The sequence below is a fragment of the Neopsephotus bourkii genome, unplaced genomic scaffold (assembly GCF_033783945.1).
Source record: "Neopsephotus bourkii isolate Nb327-2 ecotype Australia unplaced genomic scaffold, CSIRO-AGI_Nbou_v1 NB_962, whole genome shotgun sequence".
In the NCBI taxonomy this organism is placed as follows: Eukaryota; Metazoa; Chordata; class Aves; order Psittaciformes; family Psittacidae; genus Neopsephotus; species Neopsephotus bourkii.
Genome location: NW_026901456.1, coordinates 2,307,426 through 2,332,831, shown reverse-complemented (window position 1 = coordinate 2,332,831; position 25,406 = coordinate 2,307,426). Strand labels below are relative to the sequence as shown.

The following is a 25,406-nucleotide window of genomic DNA, read 5'->3' as shown; positions in this document are numbered from 1 at the left end:
TGTGGAGGCCAGTATGGTCCTCTGTGAGCTGCAGGCGGACAACTTGCTTCAGCATGGTCTCTCGAGGGGCTCTGAGGGGTGCCTGGAGCTGCTCCTCTCCTTCGATGCTTGCAGAGCTGCTTCTCACACTTTCCCCTTCAAGCCCTGACACCATTTTGCTTTCTCTAAGGTGCCACCACCTTGGCTGAAGGGCTCAACTGTGCCCTGGTGTGGGCCTATTAGAGGTGAGTGTGTTGAGCTGCAGCCATGCCCAGCCTCTCCTCAGAGGCCACAGCTGCACCCAGTATAGTGGATGAGGGGAGACTGAGCCTGCTGCAGGAACTTCTGCAAAGCATAATCTAATGGTTGTACCTTTTTACTGTACTCCTTGCCCAATATTTGAGTGTAAAAAGTCAAATGAATATTGTAAGAAAGAACCAAGTATGGCAACAGGTTCATTTATTTTTGTTTCATACATCAGCTTTGTCACCCTTTAAAGAGTCTCCACGTTCTCAAAATGGCAGCCTGACTGCAGTGAACTGCATCTCATTCTAATGGCCTTAAAAATAAAAGCTGGGCAGCACTAGCTAGCATGATGCAGAATACTGGAATCTTTCAAGTGAGGCCCTCTGTTAAGATTCTTCTTGGAAAGTAAACAGCTTGTGTGTCTTAGAGTAACTTGAAAGGAGAACTGCACTTGAAATTCAAGCCACTTCAATAATTAATGCTTTTATTACTCTTGCCGGTGCTACTGTTTCACAGCCAGAAGGGAGTGGAAGGCTAAATCAAGTCTAGAACTATCTTATGCCTAAATAAGGCTGTCATACAGCAGCTACACTAATGCTTGCTTTATAGTCCATTGCTGGTGTGGCCAAAAAATAAACTCAGCAAGTTTTCAGAAGGATTGGCATACTGATAACAGTCAGCTGCACAAGTGCTGCTGCTGCTGACTGTAAGAGTAACAACAACATGTAAGACTGCCCATTTCCTTAGTGAGGTTGTGAAAAATGCACTGAATGTAAGCAGCTGCTGCTCTAGCATGTACAAGCCAGGATTTTATTTATGTGAAACCCAATGTGAAGCCTAGCCTGTGGAGAACTTTATAGGTACAAGTCACTGCAGGACTAGTTTTCTTACCCCTCCCCAGTGCAGAAGGAATGCCTGTAGCAAAAGGGAGAAAGACCCAAGCTCTCAGCCTTGCCAAAATACCAGCAACATTCCCATGTGGAAGAATTCCCAGAGAGTTTGCACACCAGGGACGACTATTGGGCATAAACCCAATAGTAGAAAAGGAGTTGATGCTGAACTAGTCTCAGCTTTAAGATGTGTAGGAAGAAACAACTTCTACTTGGAACCCAGTTCTAAAATACACTTAGAACAGATGATAGCCAAGATAACTAATTTATAATTGAAGCTGTTCCCTTTAAAGTGAAAGCTGACTGAAATGTATAGCACTTGCAGGAAACTAAAAGTAGTGGTTCCTTGTCTGTGCCAATGCACTCCACAGAAACTGAACATTGTAATTTTGTAAAAGACCTTTATTGAAAAGCAGTGAAAACACTGGGAAAAGTATAAGTTAACCACTTGTCAGTGTGTCTGAGAAGCATAAAGTATATTCCTGCAGTTGTATACAGTAGCTACAACATGTTACCACCATGATTTGCAAGTCTTCCTTCTTTCAGACCACCTGAAGATAACCACCTCTCACCACCTCAGATGAGTTAAAGGAGTCGCTCATAAAAGAGAAGATAGGCTTGAGAGCTCAGCACTTTTGATGCAGACACAGCTTGTACGTGGGTGTCACTGATGTGGAACCACTGCCCTTTTACTGGTTCAGTTTCTAAAGCTGTGAAAGGAAGAATTTAGGAGTAAAAGTTATTATGAAGAATTGAAGCAATCAAGAATTTGTAAAATATTTCAAATTATTTACCTTGAGGAGATTGTCCTCGAAGGACAAGATCAGAGAGATGGTTGCTCATACTTCGCATTTTAGCATATGCAGTATAGTGCCCAGACCTCATTGTTCCACTGTGCTCAACAACTCCATAGAGAGAGTACAATACTTTTGTATTCCCTTCAGCCACATTCTACAAAAGCAGAAGTTTAGGCATGCCAGTCAGGTACTGGGGTTTAAGCAAGGCCAGAATGCAAACTCTTCACTATGCTCTGATCTGCTTGCTGATGAAAGGGAAGCTGGTCACTGCAGATTCATGCAAGCAGTACAGCGATGGTCAATGGACATATGCTGACTCAAGTACAAGCTGCGCTTTTAAGTTACCCTGTATTATCACACAAAATAACGGAAGCTTGACAACCATTCTACAAAGATCCTGCTAAACAGCTTAATCAGGAAAGCTTGTTAGAACACGGGAAAGGAGAATCTGATTGTTTTCCCACTTACTTTACATTTAGCTGTACAGAAAGGAGCCAAATCTATCACTTCTGGAAACTTGATATGCCTGTTAACCTTCCGGAGATTAAATCCAGCCTTAAACAAAGTAAAATCCCATAAAGTTAAAATGTAGGTATTAAAGCCACGCTTAGTTACTAAGTGTTTTGGGTTGAAGTTTCAACAATACAAACTCAGGTTTACATCCCACAAAACTGGGGAAAAAGCAACACTTCTTTTTCTCTCCAATGCCCCCACATGCTGCGCTGAAGCACAAGTTAACATGGGTCTTCAACTCACGGTAACTTAAAGGTAGCAAAAGTAGAGAAAGAATCAGCTTTAATGCACTTATGTAGCTATGAGGACATCTCTTGCTTCTCAGATATTGTGATATGCTTGAGGATCTAATTTTATATCATCAGAACTGATGTAAATTCTACTCCTGCCCTATGTAAATAATCTTCCAGTATCAAACTAGAAAAACAAAAGGAGAAGATGACAAATACTATTTTCTTAATTATGTTACAGTCTCTTGGAATAAGCTACACATTTCCATTTTGAAATTGTTTTTCATCTACTTAAAGTTACCTCCCTTATTTTTCAAGCTTTTTGACCAAAACACTGAACAGTTTTAAATTCAGAAGAGGTGATACTGTCTCCCATCCCCATCCCATTCCTCTTTCTCTCCTTAAAACTTAAAGCCCTAAAATTTTTCCTACAACTTGGAAAAAACATAAGCCACTTTATTTCAGTGTCTACAAATAAGACTCAAGTCACATTACTCTCCATTCTCTGTCCTTCACCACCATCACCTCATAAGGCTCAGAATATTTTCCAATTTTATGGACCTACTTGTTACACTCATTTAGTAAGGGATCTTATTCTATCTGTACTGAACCTGCTGTAGTAGCAGGAAACAATTAATGCCAAGATGCTGCTTAATCCAGTAAGCAGTAACAACGGTGAGGGAACGTACTGCGAATAAGCTCATAAAACAGTGTTTTCCAGGTAACTAAAGGAATATTCTTTCAGGAAAATACACCCCAGCTCCTCGAAGGCCACAACAAACAATGCTGCACACCAATGCCTTCTGAACATTGGAAAAGAAAACCCTAAACCAAAACAGTCCCGCATGAAAATATGCTAACAATAATTTAAGTTAAGCTAGTATTATGTGCATATATACATATTAAACTGATACTGTTTACATACGCGTTTTTGCAGTTATCAGCCTGCTACTTACCTGTTGAAACCTTTTTAAGTGAAGAGTTAAAACGGGAGGAGCAAGAGAGATTAGCATCTGCTTTTTGGCATTAGTATAAATATATTTTTCACCTGCAGAAAAGAAAAACCACCAATGATTAATGTCTAAACAAATGTTACACCAAGAATTTATTTTCACTATTTAGGCTGCTCTAATGTAATCTACTAGAACTGAGAAATGGAATATTCCCCCTTAACCTGATGAACTGTACAACAGCTGCCATCTTGCAGACTCCATATAACAAAAGTAACCCCTCATGTTACTAAGCAGTGTCCGCACAAGCAGGATGAATTCTCTCCCCTTCTCCACAAGTCTCATCATCAGAAATTGCACGCATCTTTTACCAGCCTTTTGTGCAAACACCAACAGGATTTCCCTATTACTGTCTCAGCAGAATTTTGCTATTTAAGGAGTAAACAGGGAAAAAAAGTCACCTGCTAAATCTCTACTCACAACATTTACTCACAAAATTTATTTTTAGACTGCAATGCCCTTTTCCTCCCACCAAATCCAAACCCACTCCTCTTTTTCAGTCCTGCAGTATTCTGTACCTGAGCTTGTGAGCCTATTATTCTGCTCAGTTAAGGACTTACTTGTATTAACCTGTATGAAAAAAGGTTCTCACAACCTACCCACTGAACACTAGTTCCACATATCCAAGTTAAAGTTACACCAATGCCACTTTAGGGACATTGCTCTCCACTCCCTCACCCACCCAAGCAGCAGAAAGGGACATATTTAGAATATTTGTTTTCTTAAAGATAACTTGTCATACTTTTTATGTTCTTCTTTGGTCCATAATGTCTTTGTGTACATACATGACAGAGTAGTTTATTGGTCTCAGTAAGTTTTTCATTACAGGTAAACTGATACAAACAGTGATGGATTGAACCTTCTTCCGGGTTCAGATCTTCCCTATTCGCAAGAGTACAAAATGCTTTCTCTGGATCTTCAGTCAGTACTTCGCATGTCTTGATGGGAACAGACTGTAGGTCATCTAAGGTACTCATATCAGATTCAGCATTGGCACCCAAATGTAGTTTTGAAAAGTCAGTAGCAAGCTCTTCCTCATTATTTTCATCATCTTCATCTTTCAAAGATACATTGTCAAGTCCATTGAGTAACTCTCCAGGACAATCTAAGCCTTCCATAGGGAGATCTCTGAGAGACTCCTTTTCTACACACTCTTGTTCTGGCTTTCCTGTATTTTCATGCATGCTCTGAACTTCTATACTCTTTCCCTGTATACTCAAGTCTTTTTGAGTTAAGCAGTGATCTTTGCAATCATTTGATGACTCCTCTTCTTGCTTCATATCAGGCATTTCAGAGTCAATTTCTGCCTCTGATTCTTGGTTGTATTCAACATCTTTTTCTGGCTGTTCAGTTGCACAGATATCTGTCAAGTGAAGCACCTTTTCTTGAAGTTTTTGTTGACGGCGCTGGCTCTGCAAATTGGAATATGTAACATAGAAGAATACAAAAACCAGAGCAAGTTTAAATTACATTTAGCATTTATTACCATTTCTTTATCAAAAGTTTTGTAGCATGCCATAGATGCATAGGGTGGGAAAATATGATTTAATAACCAGAGGTGACTAATATACTGAATTTATTCTCACTGAGACAAGCCGAGAGAGCTTGTTCAGCCTGGAGATGAGAAGGCTCTGGGGAGACCTCACAACAGCCTTCAAGTACATAAACAGGGCTTAGAAGAAAGCTGAAAAGGGACTTTTTTTACAAGGGACTGTAGTGACAAGGGGGAATGGCTTTAAACTGAAAGAGGGGAGATTTAGATTGGATTTAGAAAGAAATTCTTCACTGTGAGGGAGGTGAGGCACTGTCACAGGTTGCCCAGGGAAGCTGTGGCTGCCTCATCCCTGGCAGTGTTCAAGACCGGGTTGGACGGGGCTTTGAGCAACCTGGTCTAGTGGAAGGTGTCCCTGCCCACAGTAGGGGGGTTGGAACTAGATAAGCTTTAAGGTCCCTTCCAACCCAAACCATTCTGTGATTGTATGCTATAGTTCCCAATGTTCCTTGTTACACAGTATCTTCAAAATACATTCAGGATTCTCTTTAGAACAGACATAAGAAAGGATATAGTTTTGTGAGTATTCTTGCAATCAATGACTAGAGAACAGCTGTCTGAAGCAAATTAATGACTTCATACAAGCATCACAATTCCACATTCCTCTGGATATTAGCTTATATATAGCACAGCAACTTTTAACAAAATATTTAACTTCTTAATAGGAATGATGGAGATAAAATTGGTCTTATCAGTTGTGCATTTACAGAGTAGAAATTCTAAGTGGTCTCTACCTAATCTGAAGAAGCAAAAAGAATTTGTTTTACTAGAAGTTGCAAGCACTTCATTAATAAAAGTGAAATACTGATCAAAACCAACCTTGGCTTGTTTTTTGGCCTGTTTCTTTACTTTTTTCTGAAGGTGCTTACTTATACCAGGGGGCTCATCTCTCTGCTTAAGGTAACAGTCATTGTTTTTGTTCTCTTCATCTTCAGATTCCTTTTCTTTGTTTTTCTTAATGTTTCTCTCATTTGTATTTTTTACTTTCTGTGAAAAAAAAACATGCAAAAAGCCACAAAACAACCACAGTAGTAGAGATGTTACTGTCTCAAATAACAATATTCAAAAGAAAACTCTACGGATGAGAAGTTATTGGAGTTTTCAGCTCAAGAGAAAGCATTTTAGTGACTATAACATACAAGTAACTCATTTATGCCACCCTAACATTTACAAAAGAAGTGTCTCACTCCAGAGGAAGCCCACGTCAAACAATGACTTCCAGAATGAAACAGTATGAAAAATCAAGGGCCAAATTCTGAACCTGTAAAGGGGCAACATTACCTTTGGCTCTAACAGATGTAAGTCTCATTAAATGCACTGAGGAATAACATTTTACACAGAGACATCTGCAGTTGAACTGCCTGCCACAGAATTTGTTTGCTTCTGCTACAGTGAAATTTGTTTGTTGCAAAAGATATACAATCCCTTTGGTTGAGGGGGTTTCATTTTGATATTTACTCTTTAACTTTTGTGTGAGCAGGGCTACACAGCAAATCTGAAACATTACATATAAAGATTATCAATACGAAATCCAAAGCAAATCAAGCCTACACTCAATATCTAGAGATCAATCAAATAAATCAGTACTGATCAAACTACATGCTATCCTACCAACTTTATGTAATAAAGTGAATATTATGAGAAGTATTTCTGCATTCAGCAGAGAAAAATGGATTAAAAAAAAAAAAAGGGGGAGGGCACTCAAGCAACCACTTGTTTGGTGGCACCCATCATTGTCATGCAATTTAGTTTTACAACAGTGAAGATGAGTTGGGAAGCCTTGTTTTTTGAAACAGCCTTTTACAATAGTAAGACAACATTGGTACATTCCAGACTACCACCTAAGCCAACCTCTACATTAGAAATGCTAATTGACAAAGCAGCAATATTACCAACAGACTATCAGATTTTCTAGAGACCATTTATGAGCCACGACATACAAGAATGACTCTCAAAAAAATGTATTTTATTTTCTAGCCTTCTGGGCAGACTTATTTTAAGTTTCAGAAGAAACATTTAGAAATATGCATAGATTCATTCCCTACTGATTATATAATAAAGGTGTGTTCATGTAAGGGAACAAAAACTAATGCAAAAGGCAAGCACATATAATTTCTTACCTGATCATCCAGTACAGGAAGTGACAGATCAAGGAAAGACTCATGGACCAAGGATACCTTTAAATGCATATACAAGTCCAGTTTAATATTGTTTGGAAGTGGCTGGCTTGCTGTCGAGGCTGTATGTAGCCTTGTTTGCATTTAAGTCATGTTTTCACAAGTGCATACAAACATAACACAGCTAATCTACCTTGACAAACAGCTATCCATGACTAAAATATAGCTTTATAACATAAGGGAAGAAAGATTCCAGCCAAACCATGCTCCTCTTTGAAATGCATGTAGCTAGCCAACTCCTAGAAATGCATTAAACGAAGAAAAAAAAAACAATCCACCAAAAAACCCCACTTCACTAGTTTCACTTACATCTACATATAGCTGTTTTGGTGTTCTCCTACATTACACAGATTACATAAAATCATACTCTAGGCTATTCAAAGCAGGCAATTTACTTACGGTTCTGCATTCCTCACACATAATTGTACTGGTTAATTCTCCACCAAAAATCCGATCCACAAAACTCTGTATTCCCTTTTTCTTTTCATATTCTGAGAATTGACAAAGTATACAGTAAAGTTAGCAATATTACACTGAATATACCGACACCTAATTTAGTTATGGCATACCACCTTTAAAACAAAGTGAATACATATACAAGATGCATGACGGAATGTGTTGGTCTGTTCTAGTTTCCTTCAGAAATACAGCAAGATTCTTAAGATTCTTTCATATATCAAAGAAATGGAAGCAAAAACAGACTTGCAGAAGACAGCTTGACTGAACCAACATCTTCACTACTTTCTCAACCCAAACACATTTCCTCATTTTCTCAGAAGTACTGCATCCCAGTAAGAGTTCCCATTTTCTCTCACGACTTAACTCAAAAAGCTGTCTGAATCTAAAAACCAAGCACCAACTTTGGTCTGTATAAGTGCCCTAAACCAAAAGCAATTTCCTCAAGCTGTATTTTCAGTGTAGCATACAATTTAAACTTAAACTTGCTCTTCATCTTCTAACCTAAGTAATGTTGAAAAGTTTAAAAATTCTTCTTTCAATGTTTGTTTCCCTTTTATACCACTGTTAAGTACCAATGGATTATTAGATGAATATTATTAAATGAATAATTACATTCATGTGATAATATCTGAATAATTAAACACTACCCAAACATATTTTAATGTATAATGTCTATAGAATCAACTCTCTCTCGGACTGTTAAGGTTCGGTAAGACATTTAAATAGACTTAACACTATTGAACTCTATACTCTAGATACACACATACTCAAGAGATCCCATAAAACTGTACAATTAAACATAAATTGTTTTAATAGTTGATACTATTAGTGTTACTTTGTGTACTTCAATGAAACAAGGTTTTAAATTACCACAATATCAGGAACATATATTTTACCTTTAATTTTCTTTTTCATTTCTTCTTCATTTTGTTTGTTAGAGTCAGTCAGTGCCTTCAGTATTCCAACACTTATTTGCTGAAATTTTCAAACCAAACACATGCTGTAAAATTTCCTAAACTAATTCTAACTAGTTAATTTCACAAAATGTTTCAGATGGAGGAAAAAAATTTAATCACCAATAATTAAGAGAATCAATACAATTCACCACAAATGCCAAAAAAAGAACAACAACCAAGAAACAAGCTTGGAACTCTAATGTTGCAATTATGATGTAAGAACGTAAGCCTAAGTGTAAAATACTTTTCCAAATTAAGTGAGCTTTCAGGCATTTCAGAAATTAATTAAAAAAGAACATTTCGTTAGGGACAGTACACATACGCCATGCTTTTCTGTAGAAATTTTGGACAAATCAATCTATTTCTGAAGGACAATAGACATTTATGTTAGTAGTGTTGAAGCAACCAAAGACCTTTAAAGCAAGCAAAACTGAACCTTTCTACTTGGCTTAAGCATAGAGAATAATCAGTTCACTGCCTTGTAAAATGGTAGAAAATATCATTACCTTAGAAACCTAAACAGCACATGCAATATATGCAGGAGATACTACTTTAATTTAACAAAAGTATTCAAAGAGGGAAGTTTGTGGCCTGTAATACCCATGGTTGTTCCTTTACAACCATGCTGCTTAGAAGCTGCCCTGTTCTACAGCTTTGTAGCTCACCTGCCTGAAGTGCGTGTTATGAGCAGCACAAACCACTCTGAGAGTTCAACTTAGAAAGAATGTTCTTTCTCCTCTCAGCAGAGGGGAAAGTCTTGATCTACAGCATGAAGAAGACAGGTTAGCACAACTATGAAATTAGCACTCACTTGCATTTCTTCTGATCTCATTCCATCAAGTAAATAACGAAGCAACTCATGACTGTCTTGTTGCTGATAACCTTTAAATCGTATTGCTCTGTTAAGTGAAATGATGGTTGTAAAGTATAACTGAACTTGAACAAATTAAAAACAAATCAGACATAAAAGGGCAAAGTCTTAAGAGTGTATGTATAAAAAAGCAACAAATGCCTACATATGGTGTTTTCTAAAAATATGAAGTTAGCTAATCAGAATATGTCACTGTTAATCTTTCATTTTACTTCATTTATATTTGCTTTTTATCCTCTTATTTCAAAGCTTGTTACATATTATACAAATTTTACAGGCTACGTAAAATATGTTACATATTATGCAAATTTTACAAAACTGACTTTTTAAATAGCAAACTTTTTTCATAGTCACTATGACATGTAATTGTAAAGATACTCACTTTTTACAAACCTGAGCAAAAAGTTCCTTAGGAGTGACGACCCCTCTTTTTGTCTCTTGCATTTCTGTCAGGAACTGATACATGGCTAACGTCAAAGGACCTGGCTGATCGAGTTTTATCAGCTGAGGTTCCTGTTTTAAAGAAAAGCAACAAAGTTGTTTTGCCTTAATTTGGTGACAGATCCTTCTGGGGTAAGTTCTCCTTACCTGAACACTTCAGCACTTGAAAACATTATTATAAACAAACCCTCCAAAATGGCAGTAAATTAACCTAACAAAAACAATCAACAGGTGGATTCTATTGAGGTGAAACCAAAACACTGGGCTAAGAATCATTATTTACTGCTTAGTTGCAACTCTAGATTTCTTGCTTTTATTAGAAAAAAAACCCAACAATTTCTTAAAATGCACAACCCTTCTTTCCCTTCCAAATCCCTAACTGTAATGAGAGGTGTGTTATTTCAGTTACCACCACAGACATCCTCTAGTTTCCTATTTTGCATTTAGACAAGCACCATTGCAGGAAAAGTTACATATTTTCACCCTTTAAATAACTTAATCATAATGTAAGTACTAACAACTGACAACTAATAGCTAATGAATCATTGCTCTTTCACTTTGAATGAAAGAACTCTGTGGACTTCAGAAGCAGCTTTACGGAAGTCAGTGGTGAAGTTCCTGCTGATTTTACATCTTAATCTTATTATTTAGCTGAAACAGATTTAAAATCCAGAGATGAGTGCTTCTTGATTCTTTAACAGGCTCTGAAGGTGGAAAGAAACAGTATGGAAGTCGAAGCATATATACCACGGATAACTCAGGTGACTCGATTTTAACGGTTGTGCCAGACATTTTAGCTTCTTTAAGCAGCTCCCTCAGGACTGGAGTTTGTGATAAATTCTGCAGAACACAAAAGAAAGAAAAAAGATTGGTAACTGGGAACAAGAGGAAGAGCAGTTGAGTTCCACTGGTCATGGAACTGGCAGCAACCAGATTAGTATCAATTTATTTTTCCCAAATACAGAACTAGAGTGGAAACCACCACTCCAGAAATTCTAATGGTGTCTAACAGTTAAAGGTACACTCCATACAGCTAATGGGAGTCAGGTGTTCTCTCTGTATTAGATTGCAGAAACCCTAAATTCTTCTACAGACTGATCTTCTGTCTATTTCCTAGTGTCTGTTTTCTAAAAATCAAAAGGTAAAATGGAGTGTGTATATTCACTTGGTTTAAAACATGTTTAAAAAATAAAACAAATTGTTTACTAAAACCTGTGAGTACAAATTTGAGTAAAGCTTCAGTATCAAAAGCCAAAGAGCGCAAGATTCATGTGTACTAGAACTTGCATGTAAAGAGCAAGCTTATTATATTCAACCACTGCTTAGATGAGCAAGCCACACAAGATAGCAATGCAATATGCTCCTCCTGTTAACACTGAGTTTTGTTTGATTTCCTGTTGCCGAGAGAAACATTTGTGTTTCAGTAAACACACATGGTGTTTGGGTATTAATCTCTTATATTCTAACAGGTCAGCAAGGGCAATGTGCCAGACTATTTTTTTATAAAAGCAAGAATTTGGCATGCTCAGTCTACATCAGCAAAAGATGCTGTCCCTCAAAGACAAGGCAGTTTGTCATATTTTCCCTTTCAGCAAGTCTGAACCTGCAGCTCCATTACTTCATATTTCTCTGGGCCAACACTCTATTTTTAGAAAGAACGCATCGTTCTTGGCAGATAAAAAAAACAAAGCAAACCAAACCAAAAATCCCAAACGTTTTAATTGTGTCATTGTGAAATACTGGTGGCAGGGGAGTTGTGCGCTGATTGACTTTGGCTTTTTTTGGTTTGTTTGTTTGTTTTTATTCAAAGGTTTGGGTTTTTGTTGTTGGCTGGTTTGTTTAAGGTTTCTTTTTTAAGCAGTAACTACCATACCTGCATCACTGCATTAAAGAAACATGTATTCCCCAGGTTACTAAGTCCCTTCACAGTCACTTCTGAGTTAGTACTTGAGTTAGAATTCTCTTCTTTAAGCGAGACTTCTTTTTCTTGCTCATTTTTGCTGTCCTTTTCTACTTTTTTATTTTCAAATTCTTTGTTCTCTTGTTGCTTTTCTACTGAAATAATAAAGAAAAAACATACTACATATTATCCAGTAACAGGGAATGTGCTAGGAAAAAAATACAGGCATCAGCAATTTATGATGTTTAAAACTTACAACATATAATTAATTCTGCAATTGCGTAATGCTACTGAGGTAGGTTCTTAAACTGTCTAGGTAACAGCAGTTGACAAACAAACCAAACAAAAACATCAACAAACCCATGAAATGTCATTTCAGATCAGCGTGCAATTTAAACACGCCACTTGGCCCACAAGCCATTCATACCATCAATCTCTGAAACTCTGCATGTGTTATCTGAAGTTTAATTCCGGTCGCAAACCATATATGTTAGGGCTTTATACAACATCTGACATGATGGTATCTGAGATACCCCTTTTGACTGAAATGAAATGCACAGGCCTCCCACTGTGAACACATTCACATGTTCATTTCACGAACCTAGGCAGATGAAACTGGAAGGTTTATATTCTTTAAAACATTAAGATATCTTCCCTAAAATTACTTCGGCGCATAGTTCAAAATTTCAATGACCATAATAAAAGTATAAAGGAATTCTGGTTAATTTTCAGAATAACACCCACACTGGTTCTGCCAGTTTGGCAGTCTACTATTGATTCAGTTTCTGACAAATAGAGCTGTGAGCCAAGATTAACTTTAAAATAACGTAACACCAGCTCAAAGAAAGAAAGGGCAACAGACAGTACAGTCTCTGCAGATGGACAAGAAACAGATGGATGGACAACAGATAGCGCACCTGAAGCAACAACCACAACCAGGTATTCATTTGTTTTCCAGTTCAAACCTGAAAGGGAGAATTTTGGGAACCAATATGAAGGTCAAGGATATTAGATGCAGAAAAACTATACATCTGGAAAAGACTGACCAAAACCACTCAAAGATTCTGGTCTCTGTGGGAAAACACCAGCTGCTTCCTGAACAAATATTTGGAGACAGCCACTTGGCGTTGCTGGATGGTTGTGATCTATTTCCCAAGAGGGCTACAATTTCACCCAAATGTGTAATTTTTGATAGCTATGAGTTACAGCATTTATTTTGATACGCAAATTCTTCCAGGTTTTCTAGTGGAAATTCCTTGCACAAAACCAGTTTTGCCACTGTGGAAAGTGGGCGGGTTTGCTGCGTTTATCTCCTTTTAAACAACCACGTTTTACGGACTGCAGGCTGAACATGCTGTTTTAGGGGCATTCTGAAGGCACTGCAGCTACCTAAACGAAATGTACAGACCCAGCAGACAAATCCTCTTGTATATGTCTTCATGTGCTACAACAGCTGGAGACAGTAATTCCAGCTAATACATGCACAAGGACCTACAAAAATACTTTTAAACACTCAAAGTATCCTTCAAATCTCAAGACAGACTAAGCAATTCTGATGAATAAACACAGCACTTCTAAGTACCAAAAGTCAATGCCTTACAGAACAACTGAGCAACACATTAAAAATAAATAAATAAAATTAAAAATGTCACAGTAATATTGTATTTTTTCCGCTCCTATTCGTGTATTTCTGGTCTGTAAAAGCTTAGGAAACACTGAGCAAAATCCTGGTCCAATTAGGGGCATAGGTTAAAACAGTGCTTATGCTATCTGAACTCTGATACAGGAGGGGAAAAAATCAAAAAAGAACAGGGTATTAGCTTTTTACTTTAATTACAAAATACTCCAAAAGTTAAATCTTATTTAGTGTACATTCTGGATTTACAGTAGTATCTCCTACATTTAAGGGACTTTCCGATTTACTGTATGCATACTACAATTACTTACCTGTATGTGATGAGCCAGTGCAAACTTGTTTTCTAATATAATCCACAGTCTGGCCCAATCGGCTTGAAGTATTATACGGAACTTCATTATCACATATGTAGCACCTGTCTCCGCCACCCCAAAAAAGAAAGAGAATTAATCCTATTTTTTTTCTATTGTTTAAGATTCCTAAACTATTTGCTTGTTTGATGCAGTTCATTACACAAAATTACAAGATTTATTTTAAGGTTTAGAAGTCTTGGAGAAGAGTTCAATCTATTTCTAATCAAGAAAAGAAAGCTTAAAAATTATCTCTACTAAATTCTTTCAATGACTGGAGGCTGTGATTTATAAGTATAAATTAGACTCTAAAAAGCTGTGCTTAGAAACCTTGTTGCAAGTAAGATAAATGCAGGGAAAATTTTGCCAAAATCAACAAAGATATCAGGACCTAGAGGGAATTACTTACATTGTTATGGCATGTAAAAATACTACGAGTATTCTAGCCAAGCAAGTATTTAATTTTATTTAAACTGGGTAAGAAATAAATTGTTGCCCTTCATTAGTCCTGCACATTTTTATTTGCTCTTCCATTGCTGATACAAACCTATTTGTGTCTTTATGAGCAAGAAAGCGCATGGTTAGGCCACTAGTCTGTTTAAAACAAAATTGTGCAAGAAGCTGCAGTGATAAAGGCTTAAGTAAAATTCTGCCAGAACACACAGAGCTGAAGGAGAGTTGTCTGTATAGATTTTTGCAGTTCTGCCGAATCAGCTCTTTGAATAGGTGGAAAAAGAATTGAAGAAATTGCAAATACTTAACATTTTGAAACACACCAATTACAGTTCTTAGGCACAAATGCATTTAGCAGATTTCAGGATTACCATAAATCAGACTACTTTCTGATATTAAAAGCAGTAAAAGTCTGCAGCAAACTGCTTCCCTAAATCTCCAGCATCCCTGAAATTAGCTGCAATTTTCACATTTCTTCATGTCATAGTAAAAAAATCTGCTCAAAATCGGCTCAACTTTTGTACCCCTGATTATGTACTTATGGTCTGTCTGGTTAATTATAAAAATAGGCATTCTTACTCCTGAATAATAAAAGATAGTTATTTCCATGGGTAATGTTTACATCATAACTTTTATCTGTCAAAAATATTGTAGGTAACCTTGAGGAAATCAAGGCATTGGAAGAAGTTGGTTTTTTTTTTTTCCCAGTGATGGCTGTTTGACTGGTAGGGGGAAAAAACGTAAGTAGGTCCAACTGCTGTGTCACGCCAGTAGTGAACGTGCATACAACAGCACTTGTTGTAAACCCAAAACAGCAGAACTTAATGAATTACTAGAACTCTCCTCTTTCTCTCCAAGTTCAAAACATTTATTTTAACTGTTTACAGGTACTATTTAAATGCCAATTTCAGCCACAAATGCATACACACCATAAAATGATTTATTCACACATCACAGCATTAATAAATTCTGACCAAAACTGGTTTTGCTTTTGTATACCAGGCCCACTGTGAAATACAGTTCTTGACTGTAGGTTTGATTTATAACAATTTATACCAATCACTGACTAATTTCTCATGCAAGTTTGTACAACCAAGAAAATCGAGAAGCAAAGTAAGCAAAACAACTTCCTTCAACAACTTCCTCTCAGCTGCAAGCACTTAGATTTAAAAACTGTTTTGGAAAAGAGAAAATAAAGCACTTCTAAACCGTATTTTTAATGCTAATTTAAATTTTAAAAGTTCACTAATTCGTTAGTAATACATGCAATTAATAATATCTACTTCCATTCTAGAGTTCAATGAAAACATTGATCATTACACATAAAAGTGTTTAATATAATCAAGTAAGAAGATCTTGTTATATAAAAAAGACTATGAAAATGAACAGTGACAGATGAGTTATAAAAAAAAAGGGTACTAGGCAAAATGAAAATTTATGTCAGGCACAGTATTTGTGTATAGCACAGTTTAGAAAATTAAGGTTTCCCCTTATGTAGTGCACTATTCCTTTTAAGAGGAAGATAAACTACCAGGGAGATGCAATTTGTATCGACTGATCCAGTAGCATCTTGTAACTCTACAGTTGTGCTTCTTAACTTTACGTTTTCTGTTAAGAAGTCACACTATTGAGAAAATAAGTTTGTCATGAAGCGCACAAGAAAGGAGCTTCTCCCAAAACTGAAAGTTAAGATTTAGAGCTACATATCAACATTGCTTGCCACGTTAGTATTCTGACCAAGCAAAAGCACCATTTACTTGTTGGTCAATTTCAACTTCAATTACAAAAATTTTCTAGTTATGAATTTTACAAGAAAGTAGTATTTATTTAGCAAACATCAGCAAAGACTGCCAAGAACTTCATGTGTGGAAATGCTTTATACCTGTCTAAAGGTAAATCCTAGAATTCACAAAGAAAAGAAAACAAATTATATCCCAGCCTCTGATGCCCTCTAGCTATGGCTTATAACTGTTGCCTGACAAACTCACCACACACTCCAGTTGTCCAAACTGAGAACCAAACAATGGGGATCTGATCTTGGCGTTTCATAATGCTTTAAAGCATGCTGTTCTTGAGAATTTCTGCCACAGCCCTATAATGTCGATAACCAGAAGTGTCACAAAATCCAGTTGACTATCAATGAAACATAAAGTATAAACAAAGAATTAAAATGAAAACTGTTTAATCATGTTGAACTATTTAGGATGGTCAGGTCTCTATTTTAAGACCCTTATTTCTGCAGAGAGAAATGGATGTAGAATAACTATAAAGCTGCTCAGGGACAGAACATTTAATTTACAAATTCCAATTTGAACAGCTTGAAGAACGGAACAAGACAAAAACCTCTTCAGCATGCAGAGTTCTAAGTTTACTAAACTAATGTGAGCATAAGATCTCACTGTAAGAATCACAAATCAGGAGCATTAACAGATATTTTTGTTTTTTTAGGAAAATAATTTGGACTTTCTAAGAAAACAAGTCCTCAAGATGGTGTTCTAGCCTTAAGCCTGCTAAATGCCTTTGTGCCAAGCTTCTAAGTACTTCATTTCCAATTCGGAGCAGGTATTCTTGAATCACACCACAGTAGATAAAATGATTTATGTACCACCACTTTTAAAATTATAAAAAGAATATAAGAGTTGAATTAGAAACTCTCTTGTTCCACTATATTATGAGGCACTGAAAGATACTAAGACAAATTAAAAACAAAACAAGAGATACCCTATGGCCACATTTTAGACATAACCATATTGAAGGGCTTTCACTGGTCTCCTCTTCAGACTTCTCTTGTGTCTTATTATCTGCCTTGCAGTCCTGACAAACATGCCATTCCACATTCAGCAGCGCCTTTTTCAGATGACCTTGTTCTAATCCTTTACGAATATGCTTGCACACAGGTTCTACAAAATAAAAAGCACGAGAAGGTTGCAGGTATCATAACAAATGGAAATGTTGAAGACACAGACAGCAATCCAGAAGCTAGGACAGCCTTTCCAGAGTCAAAGAAACACTGACAATTTAGCGGATATAGCAGAAAGAAATCCTTCGTTACCTCCTTTCACATACACGGATATTGTTACTGCATCCTAAGATACAAAAAAAAACACCAAAAAACCACCAAACAAACCAAACCAAACCAAGAAAAAAAATCACTCAAACCTACATTTAGTCAGAGTTATTGACAAAACTTCTGCATAAAAACCTACCTACTGTGTCAGGCTTTGGGCTTCTGTTATGGTGGCCTTACGATTCCCACACCACGCAGGATGCAGACACAACCCACTGCCATGATTTCCAGCCACCAAGGCAGCACCTGGCTAGCCTATAAAGTGGAGGGTATGGAGGTTGTACTTCTAGCTGAGCTGCATCAATGAAATTATACAGCAGACTATGGTAGAAGCAAATGGTAGAGTCATCCTGCCTATACCATTATCACTCCACACTGCAATACTACACCCTTCTTGGAGCTGCACCTTCTGGGCATGGTGTGAACTCCATCTATTTAACCTCATTCTGTTAAGAATGGCTACACTGAGACCAGGCATATGCTGCTAAGAGCTACTATCAGGAGTTTAATTACCTTATTTCTTCTTTGTTTAATTTTTAAGATTGCTGGTTACACTACACTCGCGTGAAGAAAAGCTGTTAAGCTTGAGTCATGAACAGAGAAACTGCAATTGACAAACAATGCATATGCAAACTGTTTCAAGATCTTCCAAATAAAATGAAAAAAAAAAAATTATAAGAGGAACACATTTTAATCCCTCCCCCTTTTTTCTCCTGTGCATGTTTCTAAGACATTTAGCCTACATCAGCCTACAATTCTTCACTATTTGTAGTTACAAGTGTCTAAATTTGCAAATACAGGGTCAAATATCTGACAGTACAGTTACCTCAAAAGTAAAAAAACAAAACACCAAACCCCGTGATAAAAGAAAATGCTGTATGAACTTAATATGTTAAAAATAAATAAAATCACTTTTTTCTGAAACTATTATTAAGAATTACATAGCTGTTCACAGAATTCAACTGTCTTAAGTCCTTTGCTACAGAAGTACTTTTATTGCTCAGATGGAGTAAAAACCTCAATCTATCTTTGTTGGGGACCATATCCAAGATTACGGCTTCGAGACAGGAAACTTCTCTTGGCATGAGCTGAAACTGGTGAAAAGTTTTGATTCTACTGTTCTACAGGATTTTACCAGAGTACAAGTGCAAGCCAGTAAGAGCCAAATACAGACATTTAGATACACTTTTTAAGCCTTAAAAAAAAAAAAAACCAACCAAAAAACCACAACCAACCAAAAAACCCCAGCAAACAACCTGCAAGCTTCATCTACAACTTCAAAACTGTCTTTTTAAACAAAGCTTTTGTTTATTGCCACTACTACTATAGTGAAATTATTTACAAAGATCAATCTTAGTTTACATTTGTGGCTTTACAGGACTTTGTCAGGGTAAACTAGCCTACTTTTAGCCAAAGAAGTGAGATGTCATCAGCAAATGCACCATAACCGATTTCTTTGGTGGAACACTCACAGCAGACATTGACCTTGATTTCAGGAAGAAAATACAAAAGAAGCTAGGAAGATACAAGGCAACACAAGACCAAGACAACCAGGAAACCAAAGTAAAGTAGATCTGAACTTAAAATAGACAGGTCATCACACCAAGCCTCCTAGCTAAAACTGTAAGTGCCCTCTAATTAGGATGGCCCAACTCATTTGCCCAGTCAGGACCAGCAAAAGGGATGGGTAAGACACAATCTGCGACCCAGCCAGAAAAGGTGGTAGAACAGAATACTACACAGCACAAGCAAAATTAAGAGCTAGATCAACCAGGGTAAACAAGATCATGAAATTTCAAAACAGGGGTGAGCTCCAGCAGAGCTAGGAGGGTACCATGAACTTGGGATTAGGAGCAGAAGGCAAGGATGAGAAGGAGGTTTTAGCCAAGAAGCACCATGACTAGAGAGCTAAGATGTCCAGGGACAGTACTAAGCGAGGTGCTAGTGTAAAGACAAATGGTTTCACAGGAACATTTTAATCACAATCTTTGTCACTGAAGCAAGAACCTTCTGCAACAAAATCTTCATTAGGAAAATACTACTTAAACCTACCACAACCAGTTTGGCAGCTGACTCCACAAACCCTTTATATTCTGAGGAATTTTATAGAATCTGTGTATGACTAAACAATTGTGTGTCAGAGTTTCTTGAAAACCAGAAAATAATCCTAATTTTCAAGACAGGATTATTATTATTTTCTAGCATACTTAACCTAAGTAGCAACCCAGTTTCTTGGCAGTCCAGTTTCAATTATACAAACCTATACTTTGTAAATGAGACTTCAAAGCCAGTGACTAATGTATAGGCCTTCTAATATTAATGAGTTTTCAAGCCCTCTTTGAGGTTAAAACAAACATTAGGACCACAAACTTCTCAGAGGAAACACACCCAGCGTATCTGGAGACTCATCAGACTGTGAAGGTTTGCCTTTGATGCGTTTCTTTCCCATATTTGTAGTCTGTAATTTTTCTTACATGGAACAGTGACCTAGCAAAGAAAAATAATAAATTAGAAAACAGGCTTTGGTTTTACTTGCTCAGTGCTAAACAATACATTATTTCTGTGGCCAAGATTTTCCTTGAGGTGAATTAACTTGTTTTAATTTGGCTTTTCAAAAGAAAATAAATTAATTATACTTTAGCATGAAACAAATGGAACTGCTGTATAAGCAAGATGACAGCGTGAACTATAAAAGTGAAATGATTTAAAACCTTAAATAAAAAATATTATACAAAAGATGGGAAACTTAAGCATCAAAAATCCCATAAACCTTTAGTACTTGTGCTTTAACTAATAACAGGCAAAAGAATTGGGTTTGTCCCAAGTTATTACAATCTTTCAGTTTACTGCAAATACCTTGTATCTTTGAAGAAGTCTGACACACACCAATATGCTAACATACTTGAAAATATACACACAATGGAAGCCAAAACTTTTCATTTTTTTCACTGGGGGAGGTTTATCATCACCTTTCCAACCTATCAACCAACTAATTCAGAAGGGGTCTGTTATTTATATGCCTGTAGACCCTTCCAAACGAGAGTAATCTGTTACTACAGAGTTCCAAGTCAAGTACTTGCCTTCAGATATATTTAGCTTCTAGTCTGTAGCCCCATGAGGTCTGTGCCTTAACTCACAAAAGAACATTCACAAACATCAGGTAAACTTAAAACCCAACATATGCTATACAATGAAAGCGCACAACTTAAGCAGGTTCAAAACCAGGTTTCTGCAGCCTTACACAGTCTTCGCAGGCTGGCCTAAGCCAGCTGTCCACCCTTAGCATAAACATGTTAGCACCGCACTAAATCTGACTTGTGTAACACTCATCCTTTCAAAACCATTTCTTAGCTTGGACTCACCAGCACACCAGCCACAGAGAACGGCTGCCTGTGTGGGGCTGTCACAAACAACAACTAAAGCCAGCCCAACAGAACTGGAAAGAAACTGAGCTGGGAAGAGTTTAGGCATGATAGCTGTTAGGGGTGAACTCTCTGCTGGAGCATTCACAAACCAGTCAAGTTGACAGATAGGGCACAGAGGATGTCTTAACGAAAACCTTTCTGAAGCATGCTTTTAGGACAGATTACCCCGTTGCTGAATGACAGACAGGCAGCCATATCATCAACAGCAGAATTATCAGTTTTTGCAAATTAGCATTTCAAGTTTGTTCAGGAAAACAAATGACAGTTCACCCGAAGAACTACCCCCCCAATCCCCAGCACGTTTTTCTGCCAAGATCTACAACATTTGATCCTACACGAACAACTCTAAACCGTCAGAATCCCTTCCAAATAGACTTTGCTCCTGCCGGGAGGTCAGGGCAGTATCAATACATGTAGCTGTTAGTTTAACCCACACTATCTCTGGATGAACTTGTCTAGTATACTCCTCGCTAGCCTTTTTCACGGAACAGCCCGCTCAAAAGTGCTGCAAAGCCAGCAGCCAAAGTAATAAAACGACAATTTGGGTGGTTTGGGGGTGTTCTGGTAAGACACAGCGGTGTGCCAACGCCCGGGAAAACACCGGGGCGCGGCAAGCGCCTGCCCCAAGCACCAGGCCGGGCCGCCGGACAACAGCGGGGAGCCAACACTCCCTGTCCCAGACGCAGCCAGGACCCACCGCGGCGCGAAGCAGGTGCGCCCCGGGACTCGGCACGGCTGATCCCGTCCCCAAGCCGCAGGGCCGGTCCCCCGCAGGGCAGTCACCCCCCGACACCCCCACTCACCGCGCACTGGGCCGCACTACCCACGTGCACCCCTGCCTCGCCCCGATGCCGCCGCGCACCCCACCGTGCTGCACCGCCCCGCCTGCTTCCGATTGGCCTGCGCCCGCCTCCTGTGCCAGCATTGACAGGCGCCGCAGCCAACAGAAGAGCCGAGTGTCTCGGCCCGGAGCGGACGCTGCAGAACGCTGGAGGAGCGAGTCCCGGGCCGCGGAAGTCGGGCAGCCGAGGCTATAGGACCGTGACAGCAGTACCGAAGGGCTTCCGTGCTTTACCTGACGGTGCCTCGGGGTGAACGGCTTGGTGGTGCATGGCTCCGTCTCGGGACACCCCAACAGCTTCACCTCATCATACAGCCGGTTGGGCAAGGCTCACCAGCTGCCATACGCGTTTCCGGCGCGTTGCATTGTGGGGTCGTGAGGATACGGCGACATGGGAAGGCAGTGGACGGAACCGGGATGTGGACGTGCGTGCGCATGCGCATCACGCCTTTAGCCCCCTCAGCCCCGTCAGGGTGGGTTATCGGTGCTGGGGGATGTTGAGTGACGCTCGGGCAGTAACGTCTAGCTCTCTACGGCTGTCACAGCAGCAGAGGCGGCTCCGCTCCAGGTGTGCGGCCTTGTGAGAGGGAAATGTATTGGCACAGCACCACATCCTGTCCCGTCTCAGCTCTGGAAACCTCGCGGGCTGTCACAGAGTGCGTTCGTGCTCCTGAACTGCGTACATGTGTGAGCTAGTTTCGAAAGGCTGGGTTATAAAGATTAATGTGATTTCTTAAGGGTAGTTCATGAACTTTGTCCCGTATTCAAGCCTTTATTTTCTTTCCTCATTTCCTCTTTGCTTAGGAATCAACAGAAATGACTAACCGAGAAGAAGCTGAGATACAAATTTCAGAATTGGATTTACTCTCTAGCATGTTTCCTTATGAGGAAGAGTTCCTTGTGACTGACCAGCTGGCTGTAGCAGAGCTAAAGCACTATGTTGAAAATGAGGTTGCAGAGATGCCATCTTCAAAAGTTCAGTTTATGCTGAATGTAAAGTCAGAGGTCTCTAATGCTTCTATGGTATGGTAAACGCTTATTTTTGATTTTGTGAGATTTTAGGGCTTACTTGACCTGAGCACTTGCTTATTTGTTTTCTTTTCTTAGGTGGAATTCTCTATGGCCTGTGCTTTACCGTTTAAATATCCAGCTGTTCTACCAGAAATTACTGTGAGGTATGGCATTAAAAGTACAGGTAACAAAAATATTAAGAAGCTATGGTGTACTACATAGATAGAATTATAAAAGGAAAAGGCAGTCCCATTTTGATAGTTTATTCTCAAATTAAGCCAGAAGGACAGCAGTGTTGAAGAAAAACAAATCTACAAGGTTATGATTTCTCTGTTGTCCTCAGCAAGAAAAATAGGAAGACAGTGGAGGAGCGCCATCTTCTGTACAGAAGGGTTACACATAGGTACCATTCATAGATTTGATGTTAAAAGAAGAGAAACTGTTGTCCATTTTGGCAAGGATTAATACTAGCCAAAAGAGTAAAAAGTTACTTATTCTTCCCTTGACAAAATGCTGTCACTTGCAGGCTTCTGGTTTGGTTGTTTGGGTTTGTTTATATATATATATATTTATTTATTTATTTATTTTTATTGCAACATACCTGTTTAAAGAAGTAGCCTGGCATATTGCAGGAATTCAGTTTAGCCAGGGTGCCTACTTTTCAAGTACATTTTCCTTGATTTTGATTTTCAGATTGGTTGTATTATATGTGAACTGAAAGAGTTAGCACACACATTAAATACTGATTAACACCTTTTCATAGCTAATAATGACTTAAATAATAGCAAGTGTATACCATCTAAATGCGGCCTGGGTTTTCTTGGCAGTTTGAAGTAAAACTGAAAAACAAAATTTAAAAACATCTAAATTGTAAATGTATTAGAACTACTTTTATATTTTTCTCTAGGTCATCGTTATTGAGCCGCTCTCAGCAGCTTCACCTGAACTCGGATCTAAAAACGTATTTGATGCAAAACTGCAGTGGTGAGCCCTGCATGTTGAGTGCAAGGGAATGGGTTAAAGACCATGCAGCTGCTTACATTGACAAGGAGCTTTCATCTTCCTCAGTGACAGCATCGAATGCCACTCAGTCAGAAGTCATCATGTTTACTCGACTGTGGATCTATAGTCATCACATTTACAATAAGCAAAAAAGAAAGAATATTATAGACTGGGCCAAGGAGCTCTCTCTGTCAGGGTTTTGCATGCCGGGAAAACCAGGTGTTGTTTGTGTAGAAGGTCTTCAAAGTAGTTGTGAAGAGTTCTGGTCAAGGTTAGTTTTTCTTTGTTCTTAAATGTCATTACTAGTTAGACTATTACATTTTTCATGTTGTATATGTGGCCAGAAGGTGGGAAATCCAACCACCTTCCAGCCCGTGAAGGTTTGCACAGATACGTCTGCTTATCATAATGTATTTCCAACTGTGAATATCAACCATAGTGCTGGTTGCAGAAATCAAAGCTGCTAGTACCACACAATGCCTATTCATTTCTGTTTTATCTTCCTGTATATTTCACTTGTATAGCAGTGGACTGCAGTACCCTAGTTGCATTAGATAAGTATGTTGTTATATTCCTCCGCATTCGTGTTTTATTCTGCTCCTATCATTTCTACTTCTGGGTGGTGCAGACTAAATGAACATTGTTATTTGATTGCAACAGCTAAGAGAGTACGAGAATATGAGAGTTTTTAGCACAGGCAAGACAGAAATAAGCACTGAAATTGAAACCACATCTTCATCAATTATTTTGTGACAATAACATTAATGTTCTTGAATCCTGAGGCAATACAAAGAAACAAGCTCCTGCTTATGGAAGTGTTTGCATGTGAGTGGTGTTTCTGTGACCAGCCAGGGAACCATTATATCTGCCAAAGATACAGGTGCAAGAAGTTTGTTGACTTCTGTGATAATAGCTATTCCATAGTATTTTCTAAAATAATATTTATTTTATAGGTAGATTAATATTTCTCCAATTTCTTTCAGAGTGAGAAGATTAACATGGAAAAGAATTCTCATTCGGCACAGAGAAGATGTTTCTTTGGAAGGTGGAGGACATGCTGAGATTCAGAAACAAAGAAAGTTTTCCACCTTGGAAGAAAAATGTTTTGATGCACATGGTACCAGGGGAAATCATATGGATTTGGGGCAGCTATATCGTTTTTTAGAAGAAAAAGGATGTGCTGACATCTTTCAAATGTACTTTGGGGTTGAAGGGCATTGAAGGGGTTGACAATCACCACTGGTCCAAGCATCTACATTTGTAAGTTAATCTTCATAACAGATTCCTTAGCTGTTCTACAGGAGTTTATCAGAGGGGGAAGTAATAATTTGTGGTTTTATACAATGAATCCAGTTTTCAATTAAAATAAATATCCAGTGAGTTGCTGAATAATGAAAATTAAAATAACTGCTTTATTACACTTTCTGGATGTTTAGGGTGCATACCTAATTATTGGGAAAGAAAATATGTTTGATGAACTATCAGGCCATTACAGAATTATAGGTGAATGAATAGGTGTAACTGTGGTGAATGCATGTATGAGTAAGAAGAGACAAAATTCAAGTATGGGTATCTCAGGAGAGATACCAAAACGTTTGTT

At 38.2% G+C, this 25,406-nt stretch overlaps 2 protein-coding genes across 6 annotated transcripts; one reads left to right on the top strand and one right to left on the bottom strand.

The window, feature by feature from the left end:
* Positions 1-1,496: 1,496 nt before the first annotated feature.
* USP16 (ubiquitin specific peptidase 16) lies at positions 1,497-22,131 on the bottom strand. Of its 5 annotated transcripts, XM_061359003.1 has the most exons (18): positions 22,028-22,131; positions 19,916-20,014; positions 17,182-17,360; positions 16,449-16,552; positions 13,969-14,072; positions 11,995-12,176; positions 10,869-10,961; positions 10,063-10,193; positions 9,621-9,708; positions 8,750-8,828; positions 7,794-7,885; positions 7,338-7,394; positions 6,037-6,204; positions 4,408-5,077; positions 3,612-3,703; positions 2,381-2,467; positions 1,910-2,066; positions 1,497-1,825 (listed from the first exon to the last, which is right to left on the bottom strand). In XM_061359003.1, exons 2-18 carry the CDS (start codon positions 19,974-19,976, stop codon positions 1,701-1,703), a joined length of 2,469 nt encoding a protein of 822 aa, XP_061214987.1. In that variant the 5' UTR covers positions 19,977-20,014; positions 22,028-22,131; the 3' UTR covers positions 1,497-1,700. The 5 variants fall into 5 exon arrangements, with proteins under 5 accessions (XP_061214987.1, XP_061214989.1, XP_061214986.1 ...); XM_061359005.1 differs by lacking the exon at positions 22,028-22,131 and having other exon boundaries at positions 11,995-12,173; positions 19,916-20,324; XM_061359002.1 differs by lacking the exon at positions 22,028-22,131 and having other exon boundaries at positions 19,916-20,323.
* A 153-nt stretch (positions 22,132-22,284) lies between these two features.
* On the top strand, positions 22,285-25,386 carry RWDD2B (RWD domain containing 2B). The gene is made up of 5 exons (XM_061358994.1): positions 22,285-22,361; positions 22,598-22,816; positions 22,901-22,968; positions 23,712-24,077; positions 24,790-25,386. Exons 2-5 carry the CDS (start codon positions 22,610-22,612, stop codon positions 25,025-25,027), a joined length of 879 nt encoding a protein of 292 aa, XP_061214978.1. The 5' UTR covers positions 22,285-22,361; positions 22,598-22,609; the 3' UTR covers positions 25,028-25,386.
* The last annotated feature ends 20 nt before the right edge of the window (positions 25,387-25,406 follow it).